This window comes from Phacochoerus africanus, chromosome 5 (assembly GCF_016906955.1).
Source record: "Phacochoerus africanus isolate WHEZ1 chromosome 5, ROS_Pafr_v1, whole genome shotgun sequence".
Taxonomy (NCBI): domain Eukaryota; kingdom Metazoa; phylum Chordata; class Mammalia; order Artiodactyla; family Suidae; genus Phacochoerus; species Phacochoerus africanus.
The window spans coordinates 28,841,968-28,867,890 of NC_062548.1; the positions used below are offsets into that span (position 1 = coordinate 28,841,968).

Consider the following 25,923-nt stretch of genomic DNA (forward strand, 5'->3'; position numbering starts at 1 on the left):
CCATGCTGGTTCCTTTGAAAACGCCAAAAACACGGTTTAACTTTTCATTCAAATGCTCCCCGCATTGCTCATGTCCACACCAGCACTTCCCACACTTTAATGTGCATCTGCATACTTTAGGATCTTTTAAAAATGCAGATTCTGGCTTAGTAGATTTGGGGAAAAGCCTAAGATTCTGCACTTCGAACTACCAGGGGATGCAGGTGCACCCTGAGGTGATGCTATAAGTAGCAGGGGCCTACTCACATTTTTAACTCTAGTTTAAGACCTGACTCTTCCTGCAGGTATTTTGATCTCTGCAACCCCCAGTGATCACTCCATCCTCTGTATTCATAGCACTTCTTCTTCTTCTTTTTTTTGGGGGAGGCTGCACCCATGACATGGAAGTCCCCCCAGCCAGGGATTGAATCTGAGCCAGAGCTGCGACCTACACTGCAGCTACAGCAATGCCAGATCATTTAACCCACTGCACTGGAATGGGGATTGAACCCAGGGCTCAGCAGTTACCCAAACTGCTGTAGTCAGATTATTTTTTTTAGGGCTGCACCTGCAGCTTATGTCTATGAGTCTGTTTCTGTTTTGTAGACAGGTTCATTTGTGCCATATTTTACTATATCATTTAAGTCATGTGATATAGTATTTGTCTTTCTCTTCTTTATGTAAGTATTTTGGTGTGAGAAATCAGTTAGTGACGAATGAGGTATTAGCAAATACTAGTTCATTGACATGTATGATGCTGGATATCCTAGCAGGACTCAAGTCCAAATTCCAAGTGCTCCAGGCTGTTGAAGTTATATTCTTCTTTCCCCTGAAATATCTCACATACCAACAGGGTGGAACCAACCCAACTGAGTTATACCCAGGGAATTACCAATGACCTTGTAAATAAGGGAGCATTTCCAAGTGCAAATGAGGCTCTTTTGCCCTTTAAGTGTTGAGACTAAGAGTGCAGCGTGTTCAAGGTCCCTCTTTAATAACAAGCATTTGCCCCATTGGTTACAGTTGATTACATCCTTATGGACCCAGTGGAGAGGAAAAGACTCTTTATTGAGAGCATCCCCCGCCTGTTTCCTCAAAGAGTGATCCGGGCCCCTGTGCCCTGGCACAGTGTCTACAGGAATGCCAAAAAGTGGAATGAGGAGCATCTGCATACAGTGAACCCTATGATACTCAGCCTGAAAGAGCTGTGGTTTGCAGAGTAAGAAGTTCCTCTTGTCCTTTCTTTCCCTCTCGTTATTGCTTCCACACATGAGAGCATCTTATGTGGGAGTAGCCTTGCCCTCAAAGTATGACAGAAGTCCTAGACCAAAAGTGTATATGAAAAGTAAGTGCAGGGCTGGAGTTCCCATCATGGCTCAGTGGTGAACAAACCCGACTAGTATCCATGAGGACACAGGTTCCATCCCTGGCCTCGCTCAGTGGGTTAAGGATCCTGCGTTGCTGTGGCTCTGGCGTAGGCTGGTGGCAACAGCTCCGATTAGACCCCTAGCCTGGGAACCTCCATAGCTGTGGGTGCAACCCTAAAAAAGACAGAAAAACAAAAAAAAAGAAAGAAAATAAAAGAAAAATTAGAGGCAAATATGTTTATGTAATTTTATTTTATTTTATCTTTTTATTTCTTACTTTTTAGGGCCACATCTGGGGCATATGGAGGTTCCCAGGCTGGGGGTCCAATAAGAGCTACAGCTGCCGGCCTACACCATAGCCATAGTAATGTGGGATCCAAGCCATGTCTGCTACCTACACCACAGCTCACAGAAATGCCAGATCCATAACCCACTAAGTGAGGCCAGGGATCGAATCCACAACCTCATGGTTCCTAGCTGGACTCATTTCCGCTGCGCCACGACGGGAATTCCCTGTGTAATTTTGATTGGTTGAACTTAATCAGTAGTTCAAATATTTTGTTTGGGGGGGGAAGGTCTCTAGCTTTGAATGTGTTTTGTCTTAGGGGAACCTTTTTACTTGAATAATTTACTTGTTTTTCACATTCTTAGTTTTACCTATATTTTAAAAAGGAATTGCAGGTGGAGTCAACCTAGGATGGAACCCACCAATGATGAAGAATAAGCACATTCTCTTTTTTGAACTAAATTCAGCTTTCTAAGGCATTGGGGGTGCTAGTCAGGACACAGGGGGAGAAAAAGTAATTTTCTAATGAGGTAGACATGCATAGAGTGATAATTTATAGGATGAGTTCTGATAATAGACCACCTAGGTTCTGGTTCTTGCTCTGTCTTTGATGAACTGTGATTTGGGGGAAGTTAATCTCTCTTGACTCCTGTTTCATTATAGGCAAAATGAGAATAATAACAATACTTCCTCTCATGGGGTTGTTGGGTAAAGTGCTAAGAACAGTGCTTGGCATACATTAGTTGTTCAATAAATGAAGATACTGCTTTAACTACAAGCATGTTTATGGCCTCAAAAAAATGAATTAACTGGAGGTCCTACCCCGAGTAGGAAGGCTCGGTAACACCTGCTGAGTTTATCTACTCCTCGTAAGACTTCTTGAGGACTATCCACCCCCTCTTCAAACTCCCAGATTTTTCAGATATAATTAGTTTTAATTTGTTTAAATCTCTCATTGAAAAAAAATGGAAACATATTTCCTTTGAAGCCATCCTACTGAGTTTGTTATTAAGCATCTGCCCAGTTTAGGAAGTTTTTCCCTCTCTTTTGGCAGGTTTAGAGACCTCAGGTTTGTTCGAACAGCAGAATTAATGGCAGGAAAATTGCCCCTGCAGCCTCACGAATATCAAGATGTCATCCGGAAACACTGCATGGAAGCACGCCAGACTCTTCTCAACAAGTCAGTATCTGATCTGAGCATGAGGCTGCGTTTCAGTATCATAAAGACCTAAGATGCTCTGGGAGTTCCCATTGTGGCTCAGCAGGTTATGAACCCGACTAGTATCCATGAGGATGCGGGTTCAATCCCTGGCCTCGCTCAGCAGGTTGGGGATCTGGCATTGCCATGGGCTGTGGTGTAAGCTGCAGTCATGGCTTAGATCCTGGCGCAGGCCAGCAGCTGCAGCTCCAGCACCTGGGAACTTCCAGGTGCTACAGGTGCAGTCTTAACAAACAAACAAAAACGCTCTGCACTGAAGACTGGTATCCAGCCTGGGGCTGGCACAAATTTTGCTGACCTCTCACTGATGTCTTTCTCTGTCCTCTTCCTCCCTTGTTCCCATCCCCGACAGCCTCTGAGTCTCCTCATGTCCACTGCTCTTTGACCCTCACTCCTAGTCATCCTCTGCCCTCTTGAAACTGATTCCCATTCCTTGTTGAGGTACCACTTCCATTCCCTCCCGCTGAAATTCTTTGGGCCTCATGGGGTTACAGGACAATGGGTCTGAAGGACTTGTATACAGGTGGCCCAGGTAAATGCCTGCAAGATCCCCAAAATGGGAGTTTTAATTCATTTTTCCTTTACAGCTGCATGAAAGACGATGTCCAGAGCTAGAGAGATTCCCTTGTGTGACATCATGTGTGATGATAATACCTACCAACTGGTTTTATTGTCAGAGAAAAATCTTTATACAGTAGCTGGCACATACGAGCTATTGAATATAATTCTTACCTCCACACCTGTGCCTATTAATGGTACTTCTCTGACGGTTAGAGTAAAACTTTTCTAGCAGTCAGAAAAGAGACATAATAGGATGCAAAGGCCAGTGGTTCCCATTGGGAATTAAAAATTTAGGAGAGGAGGCCCAGAGGAGCAATGAGATGTCTATTTCCATTTCTTCTTTTAGTTTTTTTTTTTTTTGTCTGTCTTTTTAGTCTTTTTAGGGATGCACCCCGGGCACATGGATGTTCTCAGGCTTGGGGTCAAATCGGAGCTACAGCTGCTGGCCTGCACCACAGCCACAGCAACATGGGATCTGAGCTGCATCTGTGACCTGCACCACAGCTCACGGCAATGCTGGATCCTTAACCCACTGAATGAGGAACCTGTGTCCTCATGGGTACCAGTCAGATTTGTTTCCGCTGAGCCACGACAGGAACTCCTCTTTTAGTTTTCTAATTTCTGCTCTCAGCAGCTACTCCACGCTGAAGTTTCTTCTCCCAAGTTTTCCTCCTTTCCTCCTCTCTTCCCCTGTAAAGTCCCAATCAGAGGTCAGGCATCTGCCAGGGAGAGAAGTTGGACAGAATATTCCAATTCCTGATGGCCTTTTCCCCTCATCCCTGACTATAATGAAGAAACTAGACACTTTCATCTTTCAGCAGGACTGTCCATTTGGGTATTGCTAATGGAAGAATAGTCTCTCAACCCAAATCTTATTACTTTCTTCTCCAGAAAGTGTTGGCAGGTAAGGTAGTCAGAGATATGAAAGTACCAATTTGCAAAGCTGCTCATGGGGAAAGGTGCCATCTGCCTGGTTGTGGAGAGTAGGGAGTGGCTGAGAGGGCTTCTTGGAGCTTGGGAGATATTCTTAGTAGATGCCCTGCTGTCTTTACAGATGGATCCCCACCTGTGCCCAGCTTTTTGTCTCACGGAAGGAGCACTGGGTCCATTTCGCTCCCAAGAGTGACTATGACTCCTCTCGTAACATAGAGGAATATTTTGCTTCTGTCGCATCCTTCATGTCACTCCAGCTCAGGGAGTTGGTCATTAAGTCTCTTGAGGACCTTGTGTCCTTTTTCATGATACACAAGGTACGTCGGGGACCAGCAGGGGGCTCTCTTGAGTGGAATCAATGGAGATAGACTTGAAATTCGATCCTGTAAGGTCTAAGGCTATGAACCTTGCCAAAAAGTAAAGTTCTTGATTTGTACACATATGAAGTAACGATTAGTTTATAAAAATGATTTATTTAAATATATAGCAAGGAGTTCCCGTCGTGGCGCAGTGGTTAACGAATCTGACTAGGAACCATGAGGTTGCGGGTTCGGTCCCTGCCCTTGCTCAGTGGGTTAACGATCCGGCGTTGCCGTGAGCTGTGGTGTAGGTTGCAGACGCGGCTCGGATCCTGTCTTGCTGTGGCTCTGGCGTAGGCTGGGAACCTCCATATGCCACGGGAGTGGCCCAAAGAAATAGCAAAAAGACAAAAAAAAAAAAAAATATATATATATATAGCAAGCTTTCCTGAGGAAATTACCTATTACTCTAGTGGTAAAAAATCTACAGAACCAGAAAAAATAAGTAATTTTTAAAATGGAATGCATACCTCTTACGACAATTTTTCATCCTCTCTATTAAAGGAAGGGGTTAAAAGGATTTTTCATCCTCTCTATTAAAGGAAGGGGTTAAAAGGATTTTTTATCAGTCTTCAGCTTGATATTTAGGGGGTGTTGTGTGTGTTCATTGCAAATATTGACTTTTTGTTCTCTGATCTTTGAAAGGGTACCTCTAAAAACAAAAGTCTTTGTTGACCTAATTAGTAACTTCCTTCATGAAACTACTTCAATGAGGTTAAGATAAAAACTAAAAACACTAGTCCTGGTTTCAAAGCATCATAGAACTCCTTTAAATTTAGATAACCTGGATATCAAAGAAGATCCTTTTGGGTTTTATACCATGTGCATATTTCACCTTAAAAAGAGTGATAAAGTGTAAAACTGTCTGGTTAGAAATGTTAAGTTATACGCATTTTTCCAGATAAAGTAAAAAATGAACAATTGACCATTTGCTCAAAAAAATATAGACCCAATGCTGCTGAATTTAGATTTCAATGTTAGCATTCTACAGTGGACTAACCTGTATATGTCATTGCAATCATCTACTTGGCTAGACTGAAGAAACTCAAATGTGGAAATCAGTCTTACTCCAAAATTCTGCACAAAGAGAAAAATAAAATCTTCATATGTCTGAAAAAAATAAATTTATGGATATTTGAAACAGTACGCAGTCAACCAATGTTTCTCAATAATCTGTTTATTCCAGAAATCTCTAGGATCCATTGCTTGGACGAGGACTTTATAGCTGCCCCATGCCAATTTCGTTAGGCATGGCAGTTAATGAAATATCTCGTGTTACCAGCCAATGGAGGGAATTAGAAATATCTCCACAACCAGTATTTCTATTGGAGACAGGTTAACATGTTGAGCGTCTAAAATAAACTCTATGCTCGTTAGCAACTCCATTTGAGGTATATACAGATAACTGTGTATGATTCAATACATTTTTATTGAACACCTACTATGTACTGAGTGCTCTCTCGGATATTTTAGAGAACATAGATGGTTCAAACATAGATCCTGCCCTCAAGTTTAGAGTAGGGAAGATAAGATGTGCAAATCCTCACATGAGAGAAAGATAAAATACCATGAGAAAGATTGTATCTTGCTGGGCAACAGGAAGGCTTCCCAGAGAAGGGGGTTTGGAACTGACCTTTTTTTTTTAATTACTCAATGAATTTATTATATTTATAGTTGTACAATGATCATCACAATCCAGTTTTATAGTATTTCCATCCCACAACCCCAGCGCCTCCCCCCGCCCCCCAAACTCGCCTTTGGAAACCATAAGTTTTTCAAAGTCTGTGAGTCAGTAGCATCTGTTCTGCAAAGAAGGTCATTGTATCCTTTTTTCAGGCTCCACATGTAAGTGAGAGCATTTGATATTGGTGTCTCATTGTCTGACCGACATCACTTAGCATGATAATTTCTAGGTCCATCCTTGTTGCCAACAATGCCATTATTTCGTGCAACTGAGCTTTTAAGGACAGAAAGGATTTGAAAATACAAACAAATTTCCAAGGAAAGTAAATATACTGAATCAAAGCTTTGAAAAAGGGAGAAAGAGTGAGCTGAGATGAGCTAAGCTATACTATCCCTTATTTTAAACGTGAACAGTGTGTGGTACCTTTCATTTCCTTCTCTTGTGCTCATGTTGTACTATGAATGCGTAAAAGTCACTCCCTTAATTCTAGAAGGTTCTGTTTTGTAACAGTTGCCATTATCTTATGTCTCCCAAAGGATGGGAATGATTTCAAGGAGCCCTACCAAGAGATGGAGTTCTTTATACCTCAGATAATCATGATCAAACTTGAAGTCAGTGAGCCCATTATTGTCTTTAATCCATCTTTTGATGACTGCTGGGAGCTAATACACAACTCATTCTTGGAAATTATTCAGAACGCTAAGGGGATTCCCAAGGTATAGCATTCACTTCATTATTCATTTGGATTTTTACTCGCATATCGAATAATATAAATTTTAAATGGCTGTTTATATGAAAAAAGGGTTTTACTTTGGAAGATACATCCTGAATATACCCTCTTGACTTTGGAAAGAGGATTTGGGCCTTAAAGAAATGTCCGTGCATCCCAGAACTGTGCTTTTAACCAGGACACTGAGAGTTACTTTGTGAGAAAATAAAGTTCCCCACATGATGCCAACCTCAGAAGGGCGAACGTGTCCCAAACCAGATCCATCTTGGGTTAATAATTCATGCTGGATCAATTGCCATGCATTTTGCCAGGGCCTTTCATAAAACTGTATCTAATTTAGCTCTTGAAGTTCCATATGTTTATTTGTTTAACTCACTGTAGACTTCCGGGGGAGAGATTAAAGCTTCTCCTCTGGACCCAAGCCCTTTGCCGAGTTTCCTTTCCGGGATGACATTACTAATCAGATTCCAGACACTTACTAGCAGACTTTTAGAACTGGGCAGAATCACTCACACGAGTGTGATGCTTCTGCACTCCGTCTTCTATTTCCTTCTGAGTGGTTGGTGTGGCAAGGGGGCCAGTGTCCAGCCCTACATGGGGAAGGCAGCTGGGGTGTTTCTCCCCTCCCCGCTCTCCCTCCCTCTCCCTTTTCCTCCCCCTGCTCTCCCTCCCTCCCTCCCCATGCCTTATATATGGTGCTTGGATGCTCTTAAGCACTCCTCTCTTTGTAGTCCTTTACTTAGAGTGTTCTAAGAGTTCATGATTAGAGGTGGAATCTGTAAGGAGGCCTGTAAAGCCACATGCTCCAGTTGCTTTCACCAGAGAACTCTAAATTTGGGTTTTTGAACCCAACCAAGTCAGGCTAACAAGAAACCTGGATGTGGAGGGAGAAGAAACATGGGCAGCTCTCCGGCAATCAGTATCCCTGGGAATGAAATGAAGACCCTGTCATTTGGAAGGATAAGTATGGGGCATGGGGACAGATAAAGTACATACCGCTCAGGTTCCCCTTCCCTGCAGTTGATCAGCAGTGTTTGCAGTCAGTGGGGCTGGGAGAGCCCAGGGCTTGTGTAGCTGCCACTGCAAAGTGCCAGCAGGGGCTGGTAGTAGATTTAATGGATTGTAATGCCAAGACGACGTAGTAGTGGGTCACAGTGTGCACAGGTTTGAAAGCTGGGCACACGTAAATGCTGATGACTCTGTTAGATTAAGAGACAAAGCAGCTCAGGCTCCGAGTTCTCCATCTGATGGTGCCCAAAACACTCACTGTCTTCCTCCCTGAACCTCTCACACTGCTCGATCTCTGAACTTGGTAGTGACATTTTAAAAGCATAGTCTCTCTAGTTGGATATCTTTATATGACCCAGCAGTCCCACTCTTGGGCATATATCCGGACAAAACTTTCCTTAAGACACATGCACCTGCATGTTCATTGCAGTTCTATTCACAATAGCCAAGACATGGAAACAACCCAAATGGCCATTGACAGATGATTGGATTAGGAAGATATGGCATATATACATAATGGAATACTACTCAGCCATAAAAAAGAACGACATAATGCCATTTGCAGCAACATGGATGGAACTAGAGACTCTCATACTGAGTGAAATAAGTCAGAAAGACGAAGACAAATACCATATGATATCACTGATATCTGGAATCTAATATACAGCACAAATGAACCTTTCCACAGCAAAGAAAATCATGGACTTGGAGAATAGACTTGCAGCTGCCTGGCGGGGGGGAGAGGGAGGGAGTGGGAGGGATCTGGAGCTTGGGGTTAACAGATGCAAACTATTGCTCTTGGAAAGGATACACAATGAGATCCTGCTGTGTAGCACTGAGAACTGTCTAGATACTTACATTGCAACATGACAATGGGAGGAAAAACTGTATACATGTATGTGTAACTTGGTCCACATGCTGTACAGTCGAAAAAAAATAAATTAAAAAAAAGAAAAAGAAAAAAATCTAAGAACAGCAATAGGTGGGCAGTATCCCCATCCCCTACCAGTCTCGCCTGCCTTATTTATGATTAAAGATGAATTTTTTTTTCTTATGGCCACACCTATGGCATATGGAAATTCCCAAGCAAGGAGCCAAATCAGAGCTGCAGCTGCAGGCCTACACCACAGCCATGAGAACAGTGGATCCAAGCTGCATCTGTGACCTATGCCACAGCTTGTGGCAATGCCAGATCCTTAACCCACTGAGTGAGGCCAGGGATCAAACCTGCATCCTCACAGATACTATGTTGGGTTCTTAACCCACTGAGCCACAATGTGAATTCCATAAATATGAATTCTTAAAGTTGGGAAAAATGTCAGCATGAGAGTTTGAAAATAGGACTCAGGGTATAGAAAGAAAGCATATTTGTGAGAAAGTTACAAAAGGAAACCAAAGTAAATATTAGTCAAAAAAAAAAAAAGCTGAGAAAAACATGGATATCTAATGCTGACTGAAGTAAAGAGTTTAATGATAGGCATAAATAAAAGGAACCTGGGTGAGATAAGGGAAGAATATTATAAAACTGAAAAAGCTATTTAAAGAGTTTAAAACAGCATTAGCAGTGATGTCAATGCATTACTTTCACAGTCAGGAAAAAGTGTGTGTGTGTGTGTGTGTGTGTGTGTGTGTGTGTGTACATACATTACTGTGGAATGGGGCTGCTTGGGCCAGTCTCTCTCCTGATGGGAGAATTTTTCTCAAAGTGCCAGGGAATTGCCAAAGTCAGAGAAGTATACAGATGAAAATACTGAAGGTGATGACACAACTAGGATCAGAGAGCCAGGGAGATAAGCAGATAGTAAAAATAATTACCTGTTAAGAGCACTGTGGTTCTTGGCTCTGTTTTACAGACTGCTCTGTAGGGCATGGGGGAACCAGCCACATTTTTTTAAGGTGCATTATTTTTTAAAAAAATTTATTGAAGTATAGTTGATTTACAATACTTTAGGTGTACAGTAAAGTGATTCAGTTATATATAGATATATACATATATATATTCTTTTTCAGATTTTTTTCTGATATAGGATAAAATAATGAATATAGTACCCTGTGCTATACAGTAGGTTCTTGTTTTTGATCCATTTTATATATAGTAGTGTGTAGCTCTTAACCCCAAATCCAAATTTATCCCTACCCCCACTTTGCTCTTTGGTAACCATAAATTTGTTTTCTCTGTGAGTCTATTTCTATTTTGTAAATAAGTCCATTTGTATCATATTTTAGATGCCACAAATATAAGTGATATCATATGGTATCACTTTGTCTTTTTTTTTTGTCTGATTCAACTTCTCTCAGTAGAATAATCTCTAGTTCTATCTATGTTGTTGCAAAAGGCATTGTCATTCTTTTTATGACTGAGTAGCAACATATATCACATCTTCCTTATCCATTTATCTGTTGATTGATATTTAGGTTGCTTCCATATCATGGCTATTGTAAATAGTGCTACTATTAACATTAGGGTTCATATATATTTTCAAATTAGAGTTTTGTTCAGATGTATGCCCAGGAGTGGGATTGCTGGATTTTATGGTAACTCTGTTTTTAGTTTTTTAAGAAATCTCCATACTATTCTCCATAGTGAGAACCAATCACATTTAAAGTCTTTTTTTTTTTGTCTTTTTGCCATTTCTTGGGCCACTCCCACGGCATATGGAGGTTCCCAGGCTAGGGGTTGAATCGGAGCTGTAGCCACCGGCCTACGCCAGAGCCACAGCAACATGGGAGCCAAGCCACGTCTGCAACCTACACCACAGCTCACAGTAATGCTGGATCCTTAACCCACTGAACAAGGTCAGGGATCGAACCCTCAACCTCATCGTTCCTAGTCGGATTCTTTAACCACTGAGCCATGATGGGAACTCCCTAAAGTCTTTTTTTTCAATTGAAGACTTTTTCCAAGAGACAATTGCCTTGCCCACCTGTGACCAGTCACATGGCCTGGTTGCCCTAGTGCTGCCCCAAGGCAGTTCATTCATATCCTTATTTTCACACACTGTCTACATTATGGCTACATCAAAAAAGTTGCTTCTCCACTAGTTTAAAAACCTTTGGATTGTCCAAAGAGGGAGGACAATAGCAGTTGCACTAAATTTCACCCATGTGTAAATCACTACATTCTCATCAGCTCCATATAACTCATTTAACTCAGTAAAGCACTCTGAAGAATCTTCTCTAAGATGGAACAGTAAGAACTTCCTTAGCAGAGAGAGCAGTGGAAGGCAGTGGGTCCCCAGCAAGGGCTCTGCAGCCTGCATGAGTCATGCAACTGAGAACATTCTCAGGGACACACATGTGCCATTAAGAAGTTGGAGAGTTGAGGAGTTCCCGTCATGGCTCAGTGGTTAACAAACCCAACTAGTATCCCTGAGGATGAGGGGGTTAAGAATCCGGCATTGCTGTGAGTTGTGGTGTGGGTCGCAGTTGCGGATCCTGCGTTGCTGTGGCTGTGGCGTAGGCTGGCAGCTACAGCTCCCATACAACCCTAGCCTGGGAACTTCCGTATGTGAGTGTGACCCTAAAAAGACAAACAAAAACCCCCAAAGTTGGAGAGTTGAATTCTCAGGAAAAAATTTTACTGTGCCTCAAGATCATAAAGACATAGCTTTTTTTATGAACTGAGAGCAGAATCTAGTATATCTTTCCTTTTATTCAGACGAGAAAATGAAGATCCAGAGAGAATAGCTTACCTGAGATCACATAGTCAGTTAGTGGTAGGGTTTGAATTAGAGCCCATGTCTCTAGTAGCTTTCCATTCGAGAGGAAAAGTATTTGGTGGGGGGAAGGAGTATCACTGTAATATTCATTCACTTACCCAGTATTTATTGAGCAGTTACTATGTGCCAAGCTCTTGTTAGGCCCTTTATAATAGTGAAGAAAACAGATACAACCCAGGCCCTTATGGCGTTTATATCCCAGGACAAACCTAGAACAGCTCATTACACATCCGTTTAATTATAAACTCAGAATGTGAGCTGTAAGCAGGGAAGCCTAACATCCCTGGGGGCCCAGGAGGGACCTTCTAAGGATGTGAGATGTGCAAAATAGCAGGCATTTGAAAGATGAGTAATCCTACAAGAGGAAGAGGTGCATGAATAGAGGGAAAGGAAACAATGAGGTGATACCAGCACCATCGGAGAGGAAACAGTAGAAATACAACTAGTGTTCCAGGAAACAAAGTCTATTGAAGGAGATTTGACATCTTGCTGCCATCTTCCTTCTTGCGTCCTGTGGCTGTCTTGTGATGTTTAAAAGTGGTTTCTACTCTTTAGGTGGAATCTATCCTGTTCCCAGAGTTGAGAGGATATCATCTGATTCTTGGAAGCGTTAACAGTGATGAAAAACTGGTGTCTGACCTTGTGGATCAAACTTTCAAGGTATTTCAGAAAAATCAAGTTGGCCCCTGCAAGTAAGTTGGTTTAGTTCTAACTTAGCCATTTTTCGCATTGGTTTAGAGTTCTTAACTCTCATCAAATAAACAATTTTTTTCCCACACCCCTGAAACAATATATAGTAAGAGTAGCCAATGTTTGCTTACATAGGTATTAACTATGTATCCCCATTTTGAAGATGGGGAAGCTAACACTCCCAATGTTATACAGCAAATAGGAGAATCAGAATTCAAATTCAGTTCATCTCCATTATCTGAAAACCATGGTTCCAGACAGATTCTGGCATTTAGAAATTCCTGGATTTTAGAAAAATAATGCGTGTATGATGTCTTTCGATGCAGCTCAGCAAGATCGGGGGGAGCATCCCTTAATTAAACATACTGGTATTTCTGTAATGAAAATTCAGAATGAATTGAATATTCACCGAAATAGCCTTACATCAGTTTAGGCCAGCTTTTGCTGTCAAATGAATTTTGAAGCAGTTTGCTCTTTTCAGAGCTTTTTGGATTTTAATAAGAGGATTGAGGACAAGAGAGCTGAATGGTCCTTAATCATCACAGTAGAATATCTAGCAGTTTTGGGGAGTCATTGGCTTAGAGGGATCATTTAATGTTGCTTCTAAACTGAGACATCCAAGAGTGAAGGGAGTGTGATTAACAAGTCCTCTAATACAACATGGAACTATATATATATAAAACCCTGAACTGTTCCAGACTAACCAGAACATATGGTTAGCTTAAGCTGGGGCTTCTTAATTGCAGGTTTGTGGATGTAATACAGAAAATTCTGTATTATGAGGAGTTGTTCCGTGTATGGTAATATATTTAGCAGCATCCCTGCCTTCGACCTATTAGTAGGACCCTCCCCAGTTGTGACAACCAAAAATGTCCCCAAAACATGGCCAAATGTCCCCTGTGGGCAAAATCACCCCCAGTTGAGAACTGCTCCTAATCTAGTCTGAAAATCATAGCCTACGATTTGAAAGCTCTGCCCTTGTAAATTTCACTTGGGGTCATCTCTTCAAAACCTCTGTTTTCTATGTTGTCGATTCTTATAGTTAATACTTTGTTTTCCTGGACTGGCCCTTCCATTGGGCTTCTTGTATCTCGGTTTCAGAGTCTCTGAAGTGTGGTCCATCTCCTGGAAGTATACCACTGGGCTCCACAAAGTTAACTCAGCTTCCTCCCTTCCTTCTCGATTTTAATTCAAGCTTATTTTAAGTCAGCATCCCAAAACATCCACCAATTTGGGAGAAATTTGTCCAGCCATTTTGTAGGATGTGACAACAGACAAAGGGAAACTTAACTTCTGTTCAAAATGTTTTAGGTTCATTAGTTCCAAATTTTCATCTTAAGTTTTAGACACAGAATTTTAGAACTGAAAGGAGGGATAGGAAGTAATGTTTGTTGCTTACTTGCTGTAGGTTAAGCATAGTATTAATTACTTTATACATCATTACACTTTAACTTTACAACAATCCTATGAGGTGTGATCACTTTCACTTTTAAATTAAAGACACTGGAGTTCCACTTGTGGCTCAGTGGTTAACGAATCTGACTAGGAACCAGGAGGTTCGATCCCTGGCCTTGCTCAGTGGGTTAAGGATCTGGCGTTGCCATGAGCTGTGGTGTAGGTTGCAGACATGGCTCGGATCCTGTGTTGCTGTGGCTCTGGCTTAGGCCTGTGGCTACAGCTCCGATTTGACCCCTAGCCAGGAAACCTCCATATGCTGCGAGAGAGGCCCTAGAAAAGGCAAAAAGACCAAAAAAAAAAAAAAAAAGGCAGTGGCAGTTCCCTTCGTGGCTCAGTGGTAACAAACCCAGCTAGTATCCATGAGGATGCAAGTTTGATCCCCGGCCTTGCTCAGTGGGTTAAGGATGCGGCGTTGCCATGAGCTGTGGTGTAGGTCACAGACACAGCTCAGATCTTGAGTTGCTGTGGCTGTGGTGTACTGAAAACTTCCATATGCCGCAGGTGTGGCCCTAAAAAATAAAATAAAATAGACACTGATCTAAGTTCATGTAGCTAGGAAGTGGCAAAATTGGAATATGGAGCCAAAGTTCTGAATTTCCAGTTCACTGTAACTTTTGCCATGTATATTTTTCTTTCATGGTTTGGGCTAATTTTTATTATTTCAGCTTTTCATGTGCCATTCTGACTTATCTGATTGGTGACCTATACTTGTATGTTTTCTTCTATGTTCTTCAATATGGAAGATACTTAAATGTTTACAAAAAGTATGATGACTTATTGGATAACACAGCAGAGCAAAACATCACTGCATTCCTGAAGGAACATCATGAAATTGAGGATTTTGTGATGGTAGGAGATGCCCCTTGACTTTTCATATCTTGGTGACTTGTGCTGCAGACAATCTAATGAGTAGTCAGTGTGTTTATACTGTGCTTAACATTGGACTAGGTTGGCTGGGAATGAGTCTGAGGGCAAGTGCGTAGAGGCTAAAGGCAAATTAAGGTACTGAATCTACTCCTTGTTACAGAGGATCAATAGCATAAAAAAGCGGAGACATGAAATTGCATCCATGCACATTACCGTGCCTTTGGCCATGTTCTGCCTTGACACCGTGACCCTAAATTACGATCTCTGTGAGCGAGCCCAAAATCTTAAGGACCGTCTAATTCAGTTCCAAGTGGATGTAAACCGGGACACCAATACCAGGTATTGTATGCAGAGAAACGGCAATGAAATTTGTCACAAATGCAAGCATGGAAAAGTGGACAGAACTTGCACCTTCCAGCAATGACTAAACTGAAATTCTAGTTCAAGTTGTTTCTGCACCAGAGTGAGGGTGGCAGGGATTTCAGGTTCAGGCTAGAGGTGAACCGTAAGAAGAAAACCACCTAGGACTTGGAGTGGGAAGGTGGAAAGCATCCTGAGGCAGTTCATCTCTGATCCTTCAGCCTTTGCTTCCTTGAAGGCAACTTCAGAGAGATATGACCTGGCTGTCTGAGGTCCAGACACTCTCACTGGCCGTCTAGCACACATTCAAAGACATAGGGTGTTTACAGGCAGCCCCTAGAATTTCTTTTGTTTGTTTGTGGGTTTGTTTGTTTGTTTGTTTTTTAGTTTGGGGGGCCGCATCTGCAGCATATGGATGTTCCCAGGCTGGGGTGGAATTGGAGATGTAGCTACAGGCCTATGCCACAGCCACAGCAACGCCAGATCTGAGCCACATCTGTGACCTACACCACAGCTCACGGCAATGCCAGATCCTTAACCCACTGAAGGCCAGGGATCGAACCTGCATCCTCATGGATGCTAGTCAGATTTGTTTCCACTGAGCCACAATGGGAACTCCAACCCCTAGAATTTCTTTCATGTGAACCCTTACCACCTGGGTCTGGGCATTCTGTCATTCAATCGCATTTAAGTTGTTTCCATGTCTTGGCTGCTGTGAATAGTGCTGCAATGAACATACGGGTGCATGTGTCTTTTTCAGGGAAAGTTTTGTTTGGGTATATGCCCAAGAGTGGGATTGCTGGGTCATATGGTAGTTCTATGTACAGTTATCTAAGGTACCTCCATACTGTTTTCCATAGTGATCGTACCAACTTACATTCCCACCAACAGTGTAGGAAGGTTCCCTTTTCTCCACACCCTCTCCAGCATTTGTTATTTGTGGATGTATTAATGATGACCATTCTGACTGGTGTGACATAGCATTTTTTTCCTTAAGCATTTGTTCCTGTCAAATCAAAGCAACATGGTGCCTTAGCTGATCAGTTCCCTCATACTCATCAAAATAAATGTGTAATTTTGTTCGTGTGTTTTAATATAAATGGAAGAAAGAGTTCCATCATAAGCCCAGGGATTTCTAAGGATACAGAAACCCCAGGTTCATGGCTAAGTTCTGAACCATACAGTAAGTAAAACAGATGTAAGATGTTTTTATTTAATGGGGGAGAAAATGAGACCCAGAAAGAAAAACTAACTTGTCCAATTAGGTGAGTTGAGTCTTCTGAACCTGAACCCTGCTCTTGCCACTTCATTGTCCTGTAACTGCTGAGTGGGGTACCTCCCTGTTTCCAATGATTAGGTGCACCCTCAAATAGGGTGCTCTGGTCATAAAGGCAAGGGGTATCTTGTGTGTTGGTGAGAAAGTGGGCGTGCCATCCATTTCTCCTGTAGGTACATTGGTCTAAAGTTGCTAAAAAATGATCTGAAATATGGCTTAGAAATGTAAGGCCTTGCATAGAGATATAAGAAATTATCCCTGTGGTCTGGATGCTTGTTTTCCTCAGGGTGGGAAATCTTGCCCAAACAGTGACAACAAAGTAAAGAGGCCACAGATTACTGCTAAATGTATTAGTCTCCCATATGCCATCCCCACACTGAGAATAGCCCTGTGCTTACAGGACCCCAGCCCTTGATATTTTAAATGATATTATCAACACATGTAGAAGGCAGTGTTTCTTGTTCTTAGCTTATCCCTAGATATTGCTAGGGGGTTTTGTTGGTCAGATTCCTGATATGTCAGCCCATATTCAGGACTTTTTAGAGGGTCTAATAATTAATGGGTACTAAAAAAAAAAACTTAGTCTGCTTCCTGAGTAGAGAAAGCCCAATTCTTCCCTGCTGTCTTTCTTGTCTGTGTGTCTTGTTTACTTTTGCATAGAATACTTTATTCTTGTCGCTACTAGTTACTCAGTGTGTGGAAATTTTTCCCATGCCAAGCAATTCTCTGATACCATCTGGCTGCCATACAATTCAACTTAATTTGGAGCCTGTCTACCCAAAGATAGCATCAACTTCCACAGGTGAAGGGTCCAGTCCTATTAGACTATCCCCCACACTTCAGGCATCCCTTGTGCTTCTGACCAATCAAGTATAGATTGGAGGTTCCAGTGACCCCCTTCTTGCATTCAATTAATTTGCTCCAAGCTTCTAATCATGGCTTGGTCTTTCCTGTGACCAGTTCCTCATCCAGGAGCCACCTAGGGGCCCACCCCGAGTTACCTCACTAGAACAAAAGATACTCTTATCAACCATCAAAGTATAAGGATTTCCAGGACCCTGTACCAGGAACTGGGGGCAGAGATCAATATATATTTTTCCATTATCTCACAGTGGCTCTGCTTACCACCCTTCTAGGCCCTCCCAAGAAACTGATAAGTTAGACGCAAGATATTTATTCTCTGCATTCTCATACAAAAAGGAAGGAGAATGGATTCTCATCACAGGCAGTTGATCACACTGAGAGGATCTACCTGTATTAGGTTAAACTATAGGCTGTAACAGATAGACCCAAGGTGTCATGATTGAACAGAATAGACATTTACTCTTGCTTGTGACAGCTCCAGATTGGCAGGGACACCCGCTGTGTGCATTCAAAGACTCAAGCAGATGGTGACATTGCATCTTTAACATGTAGCTCTCAAGGTCATTCTAAATGTTGGGGGGAAGTAGAGCATGGAGGACTCTGCAAGGACAGCATCATGTGCTGCACCTGCCATCCTATGACCATCCTACTACAGACTGAATTGTGTCCACACTAAATTCATATATCAAAGCCAGTCTTAGTCCATTCCGGCTGCTCTAACTCAGTACCCTAGGCTCAGCTGCTTATAAACAGTAGAAATGTGTTTCCCTCAGTTCTAGAGGCTGGGAAGTCCAAAATCAAGGCTCTGGCAGATTTGCTGTTCTTTGAGAGCCTGCTTCCTGGTTCATAGACCATCATCTTCTCACTCTACCCTCACATGGAAGAACTGGTGAGCGGTTGCTGGGGTCTCTTTTATAAGAGCATTAATCCCGTTCATGAGGGCATAGCCCTTATGACTTAATTATCTCCCAAAGGCCACCTCCAGATGCCATCACATTAGGGATTAGGTTTCAACATATGAATTTGGGGGATACACAAACATTCAGTCTACGTCAAAGCTCTGGTACCCTATGTGACTGTATTTGGAGACAGGCCTATAAGCAGGTTAAAAAGGCTGGAAGAGGTCATAAGGATGAGGCCCTGATCCAACAGGGCTGGTGTCCTTACAAGAACAAGAGACAGAGCTCTCTCCCTCTCCACCTTGTGAGGACACAGTGAGCAGGCAGCTGTCTGCAAGCCAGAAAGGGAGCCTGCACTAGGAACTGAATAGGTCAACACCTTGACCTTGGATTTCCTAGCCTCTATAACTGTGGAAAAATAAATTTTTGTTGTTTAAGCCACTCAGTCTGTGATATTTTGTTACGGTAGCCCAAGCTGACTGGTAAAATACTCAACTAAAAATACACAGGAGGCCAGAACATATAATCTAGTTCTGATTCCAAAAGTAGAGAATACTCTGAATGCATGTGGCATAATAGGTAAGTTTTCTCTACAGAAAGTTTCTGAATTGTATAAAAATTCATTTCTAAAATCCAAGCATCATCTGCAAAGATATTTTAATTATTTTCTCATCAGTTTGATATAATTAGATTGATTATGGAAGGGTCTCCATAAATTAAGAAGGAATAGCAGGAATACCTGCTGTGGCACAGTGGGTTAAGAATCCGCCTGCAGCAGCCAGGGCCGCTGTGGAGGTGTAGGTTTGATCCCTGACCTGGCACAGTGGGTTAAAGGATCCAGCATTGCCGCAACTGCAGTGTGGGTCACAGCTGCGGTTTGGATTCAGTCCCTGGACCGGGAACTTCTGTATGCCCTGGGTGTGGCCATTAAAAAAAAAAAGAAAGAAAGAAAGAAAAAGAGAGAGAGAGAAGGAATATCAAGGGCTGAAAACATTGAGAGAAATGTTTTTTTATCTATCTATAGTGTATGACTATCAGCATGCAAAGATCAAAGAGTAATAATAAAAACCATAATAGCTTATTGCTAACATTTCTTGAAGGCCACTCTGTGCTAGGCATGGATATATTGTAAATAATTCGTTTCTAATTGTAGTTGAAATACTTTTTCATAAATTAGGGAATATTCAAATTATCCCTATAATAACATCTTTTCTTCAGTCTTGTGTTCAATGACAAATGGACAGTTTGATCCAGTGGTCCCAGAAGTTGTACATAAATTTCTCTTTGCCACCAGGAGTTACCTGCATCACAGGAGGATTAAGTTGCTAATGTATGGTTAAGAGCAATGATTAGAAGTTAATTCAGTGTTCTACTTAAGTATACAGTTTGAAGAATTGCTGCTGCTGGTGGTGGTATGCTGGTTGTTGTTTTGGTCTAAATCTATATTTTACCCATTTTATGTATGTTAAGAATATAAACCAGCTTCAAATCCTAGCTCAGACACCTATATATCATGTCATCATTTTGCTTCGGATAAAGTTACTCAGTCTCTTCCATTATAAAATGTTGATGATAATAATAGTTCCTACCTCTTAGAATTGTTGTGAAGATGAAATGAACTAAGATTTGTTCAGTGATTAGAATGGGGCATGGCACAGAATAAAGGGCATAATACATATAAGATATTATTACCATTTCTACTGTTATTATTTCTTAAATATAGTGTGCATGTGACTCTTATCCACCAAGAACTTGCACGTAGGAGTTCCCGTCGTGGCTCAGTGGTTAACGAATCTGACTAGTATCCATGAGGATGCAGGTCTGATCCCTGGCCTCGCTCAGTGGGTTAAGGATCCAGCATTGCCGTGAGCTGTGGTGTAGGTTGCAGACGTGTCTGGGATCTGGCGTTCCTGTGGCTATGGCTGTGGCCGGCAGCTACAGCTCCGATTTGACCCCTAGCCTGGGAACCTCCATATGCCACGAGGTGCGGCCCTAAAAAGCAAAAAAAAAAAAAAAAAAAAGAATTTGCAAGTAGAGAAACGTTGGGAAACATTGTTCTAGTCTCCAAATAGAAATTATGTCTATTTGGTATAGTGGGTCTTAGAAGCAAGTTATTTTAGATGATGATGATGATGATGACAGTGATGGCTGTTTCTTTCCCTGTAGCATTTGTAATCAGTACAGCATCATTGCAGACAAAGTCAGTGAGATTCCCGCCAACACTGGGGAGCTAGTATACCTCATTGAGTTCTTAAAGAAATCCAGCGATGTCACTGTGTTCAAACTCAGGAGGCAACTTAGAGATGCAGTTGAACGGCTGGAGTTCCTGATGGACTATGCAGTCTTGCCCCGTAAGTCCAGGGTCATGTATGTACATGCAAACTGTATGTGACTATTTCTATTTTTAGGAGTGAGGAGAGTTAGCAGGCTTACCCCTATATATCAGTGTCAGGAAAACTGCTTTTCAAGTGTGTCCACATGTTAGTCACTCTTATCCACAGAAATTTGAATCAAACAAAGAGAATCTTATTGTTAGACAAAAAGAAGATATATCTAGGGACTTGACTAGTTCTTAGATGCCCATCTTTGCATCTTTGGCCTAGTGTTCCTAGAAAAGTCACTTTCAGATGCAGTCCTTTTATAAAAAAGGTAGATGTCATTCATCTATAATCTTAATATCTTAAAAGGAAAGAAATGCCCAGGACCCCTTCAAGGCTTATTGAGCCACGTTAGAGTTTTGTAAAGACCGGGTTCTGAAGAAAAAGCTACGATGTTGTCTACAAGCCAAGTTTCAGAGCTGTTTTCCATCTGAAAATACATGTTAATGACCTGGTATTCACGATGTTTGGGAGATGGTTTTGGGAGGGAGAGATAGGAGCTGGGAGTGAAAAGTGGTTCCGTAACCATCCACCGGCACATCCGTGAGCTGTGTTCTTGCCATAAGAACTCATGCTGGACACTCTCACTGTGGTATCTGCCTCCTAAATTCCCAAGGGTAGAGAAGGAACCCAGGGCATTTTCCCTGACCAGAGCTGTAAGATGGATAGGGCATCTGTCATTGCTCTTATTACTGACATTGAACCAAAAGGGAAACTGAAACTCGGATGAAGTGAAATAGTCTAAAGAACAGTGCTGAACTTGGACCTAGGTTTCTACTCTACTCAGACCTAGCTTGGGAAGACAATGAGATGTAGTGGTTAGAACATAGGCTGTGGAGTTGGTTAGACCTGGGCTTGAAATCTGCTCTGCTGCCTCCTAGCAGTGTGTCCTTGACTGCTTGGCTTAACTTTGTTTCCCACCTGTAAAAACAAGGGTGATAATACTGTCTACCTTCTATCCTGGCCCTTGGTAAGTGCTCCATAAACACTGGCCATCATTCATCAGTAAAGGACCCATTCGTTAACTGCCATCCCTACACCCACTTCTGTTAACCTCTTGTTCTACTGAATTAATTCCTCGCGAGCTGACCTGTTGCTGAGCAGTGTCCTGGAGCAGGCCGTGTGTGTCTTTTGCAGAAGAGGATATCAAACTGAACAGCACTCTGTTCCTCTGGCCAGACCAGATTGAAGATATCTTTGAAAACAGCCGAAACCTTCTCCTTAACAAGAGGGATCAGGCGGAGATGGACCTTATTAAAAGGTACAGGGAAAGCCTGGGATTGTTTTGGAAATGATACCCAGCTTCATAACATGCTACAGGTTCCCGGTTCTGTCTAGAGCCACCTCCAACCCATACCCAACTGCCCTACACCCACCCTCGCCCAGCAATGCATGGGCAAAGGCTCAGGGCAGTTGGTGGAGAAGGAATTTTCTTTAGCTTCCCACTGAGGGCTGCTCCCTTTAAGCCTGCTTCACTGTAGTTACCCTGGCCAATGCGATCTATCCCTGCCTGGAGCAAGTGGCATTTAGTGATGCAGAGGGAAAAAGACAAAAATAGTAGTATGTAATAATTGCCTCATGGTAATAATAGCAGAATTGTCAGCCTTACATTGGAGACCACAGATCTGTGAGATATCAAGACAGGGGTAATAAAGGCAGGGTTGGAGGCTGAGAAATTGCCTGTTTTGCAACTGGTCTCCTTCAGTGCTGATGTCTGTAAACATTTATGCACTGAGTATTTATTATGGATTTTTTTTTTTTTTTACTATATGCTGTGCTCTATTCTAGAGTGTGTTTGAGTGCTAAATAAAGAATTTAATGGAGTGACAAAGAAAATACAGACATACTGGAAAAGTCAGACAATGTCAAGTGGGCCAAGTACCACGTACCCGGTAAAGACATGCATATGTATGTGTGCGTGCTTACATACACATACACACACACACACACACACAGAGATCCCAGTTTGTAACACTTTGTTTGGGGACTACAGATTCATACCATATACCATCCTCACTGGTGCACTCCCACTTCCCAAGGTTAGGTTCCACAATCCCTGCAAATATTCAAGAGAAAGGAAAAGGGTAGATAAAAACAGGGATTTCTACACAGAATGGGAGTTTGAGCTGAAGGATAAAGCCACTTAGTTACTACCTTCAAAATATGGCTTAGGTCTATTGCCCAGAAAAACAACAAAAACAATAAAAGTTGTGTGTGTGAGAGAGAGAGCATTTGTTTCTTCCTACAGACTTTTCCTCCCTCTACCTACGTGGCTTCTGTCCCCAGAAACCAGAATTTAGCTCAGTGATTGGAACTGATTTTTTTTTTTTGGTCTTTTTTTGCCTTTTCTAGGGCCGCTCCTGAGGCATATGGAGGTTCCCAGGCTAGGGGTTGAATCAGAGCTGTAGCCAGCAGCCTACACCAGAGCCACAGCAACGCGGGATCTGAGCCGCGTCTGTGACCTACACCACAGCTCACGGCAACGCCGGATCCTTAACCCACTGAGCAAGGCCAGGGATCAAACCCTCAACCTCATGGTTCCTAGTCGGATTCGTTAACCACTGCGCCACGACGGGAACTCCGGAACTGATGTTTTTCATTAATAGACTTTGTTTTTTCAGAATAGTTTTAGGTTCACAGCAAAACTAAGCGGAAAATACAGGGTCCTCCTATACCCCGCCCCCTTACAACACAGCCTTCCCCATGGAACTGATTTTTGATGACTCACCAGGAAGCAGAAGCATTATTTGTAAGTTAGATGAATAAGAACAAGTTTCTTCAAATTTTTGAGCCTGAGTGTCCTCACCTGGAAAATGGGATAGCAGAACCAATCCTGAATCACCTCATTTCATTAGAGGGAAATTATGTTCAAGAATGAAACGAGATGGTCTGAGGTGGTGCCTAGGTGGTACTCCCCGCATGACAGGCATTCAGGAGCTGTCAGCTTCCTTTGCACTTTGAACAGTGACTTCTTTGGGGAGAAAAATGCTTCTTAACCTCAAAACTGCCACCTTGCGAGTGTACTTCTAGAACGTTTTTACTATACGACCACTTACAGGAACTGTTGCAGTTAAGAGGAAGGAGGGGTTGCCCTGGAGGAAATGGAAACAATTGTAATTTATGCTGAGAGGAGAGGGCCAGGCTTCTTCTTCTTGGAGGGGTGACTCTAGCCTGACCCCATCGACTGGTCCCTGAGCCACTCTAGGGGACACTTGCAGCCATGGGCTCACCCTCTCCTGGATGAAGCCTCAAATTTCCTGTCAGTCATTTGGCGTAAATCCTGACAAAAGCCTGTGAGGAGGCCTGAGAAGTATTCATTTATTCATTCATCATCTGTGAATAAAAGATCCCATTCCCTGTCTAAGAAACTTGACTTTATTTTCCCAGCCCACAGTCATTTTTGGTGTTAGTGCTAATTTTTCTCTGTTTGCTGTCCCTACCCCATCTCCCATTTCTTCTCCACTTGCCTCTGCCCTCTCCATGCCTGGGTGGCTGACACCTGCTGTCTGTAGCCTCTGGCTTCCTTGTCTGTGGGATCCAGGCAGGGCTGAGTCAGTGGCGAGCCCTCCCAGGTTGGAGAGTGACTGCTGGGCTCCTCTCCCTCCCTGCTGGGCACTGGGGCTCTGGCCAATATCTGCATCTCCTGGATGGCCATTCTTGCTCCACCCTGGTTCCAGTTCTCGTGGCCCCCTCAGCCCTAGGGATGGAGCATAGCGGCTTCTCACTGAGGCTAACCTCTGGGCGTTTTACTATGCTGTTTATACCCTACCCACATCTCACATCTGTAAGCAGTCATTTCATTGAAGTCTCTTTGAACATCAGAGTGAATTCTCTTTCTTGCCAAAATTCTGACCAACCCACCATTTTAAAATTCTTGCATTATTCTCCCACAGACTCCAGGTGGGCCCACTAATAGAACTCATTTAGTTAAACTACTTTTCTGCGTGTCTACTGTTTACTAATGACATGCATGTATAGGTATATATTTGATGGACATGAAAGTACTTCAGAAACTGCAGTGTGCTAGGCGATTATAAAAAATTTGAGACAGTATGTACTGTCAGTTATAAAATACGGCACAGGGATATAATGTGTAGCACAAGGAATATTTTATAATTACTTTGTATGGTATGTAACTATAAATTATGAGAAAATAGAAGTAAATAATTAAGAACCTTAATTTGTTGACTATGTATCAAACTTTCTATTCTACAGTGGAAAAAAACTATTCTTAAATGTCCATAGAACATTTCAAAAAATTGACTGTATTTTAGAACCCCCCCCAAAAAAATTGAAAAAAGCAGAAACTATTTTGGCCATATTCTGTTATAATAGTGTGTATTAATTATCTGTTTCTGCATGACAAATCATCCTTAAAAATAGCACCTTAAAACAACAAATATTTATTATCTCACAGTTTCTGTAGCTTGGAAATCTAGATGCAGCTTAGCAGTATACCTCTGGCTCCAGGTCTCTTAGGAAGTTGCAATTGGAATGTCAGCCAAGGCTGCAGTCTCATCTAAGGGCTCAGCTGGGGGCTGGATCCACATCCAGGCTCACTCACATGATTGTCAGTAGGATTCGGTTCCTCATAGGCTGTTGGTCAGAAACGTCCCTCTAGTCCTCACTATATGGGCCTCTCCATAAACTAGCTCACAACATGACAGCTGTCTTCCTTCCGTGAAAGGAAGAGAGAGAGAAAGAGAAAAATTGTAACCTAATCTTGGAAGCAACATCCTATCACTTTTGCCATATTCTTTATTAGAAGTGAGTTATGAAGTCTGGCCCAAACACAAGAGGAGACAGTTACACAGGGCTGTAAATACCAGAAGGCATGAATCTTTGGGGGCTTTACCAGAGGCTGCTTACCACATTGGGCAATTAGAAATAAAACCCAAATCAAACCATTGAAAATTAACTCTTAAATTACTTTTAAGAAGAAGGGAACATCAAAACTGCCATCACAGAATTAAGTATTCTTCATAGAACGGCCAATTTTATATTATGTCACTATAGCTGTTCTCAATGGCAAATCCCCTTATTCATCCAATGAATGTTGATTGTTTTATGCTAGACACTCTTCTAAGTGCTCAGGATACAGAAAAGAATTGAGATTAAAACTGCATTGATAGTCTCTTTCTGAAGGAGACTAAATACTTTTATAGTGATTATTAGGTACCAGAGTTAATTCTGAGCATTTCGTATATGTTAGTTTATTAAATACTAAAGTAGACTTTATCCATCCCTGTTTTATTTATCTGAGGCACACAGAGATTAAGCGACTTG

General features: G+C 42.1%; 1 protein-coding gene across 1 annotated transcript in view; it reads left to right on the plus strand.

The window, feature by feature from the left end:
* Positions 1-25,923, plus strand: part of DNAH3 (dynein axonemal heavy chain 3) — a 216,575-nt gene that overhangs the window by 17,519 nt on the left and 173,133 nt on the right. The window contains exons 8-16 of the mRNA XM_047780346.1: positions 1,003-1,198; positions 2,687-2,812; positions 4,467-4,662; positions 6,925-7,104; positions 12,401-12,537; positions 14,737-14,842; positions 15,021-15,199; positions 20,426-20,610; positions 21,775-21,898. Of these exons, the coding sequence (XP_047636302.1) occupies positions 1,003-1,198; positions 2,687-2,812; positions 4,467-4,662; positions 6,925-7,104; positions 12,401-12,537; positions 14,737-14,842; positions 15,021-15,199; positions 20,426-20,610; positions 21,775-21,898 (1,429 nt within the window). The remainder of the gene's footprint in view (positions 1-1,002; positions 1,199-2,686; positions 2,813-4,466; positions 4,663-6,924; positions 7,105-12,400; positions 12,538-14,736; positions 14,843-15,020; positions 15,200-20,425; positions 20,611-21,774; positions 21,899-25,923) is intronic.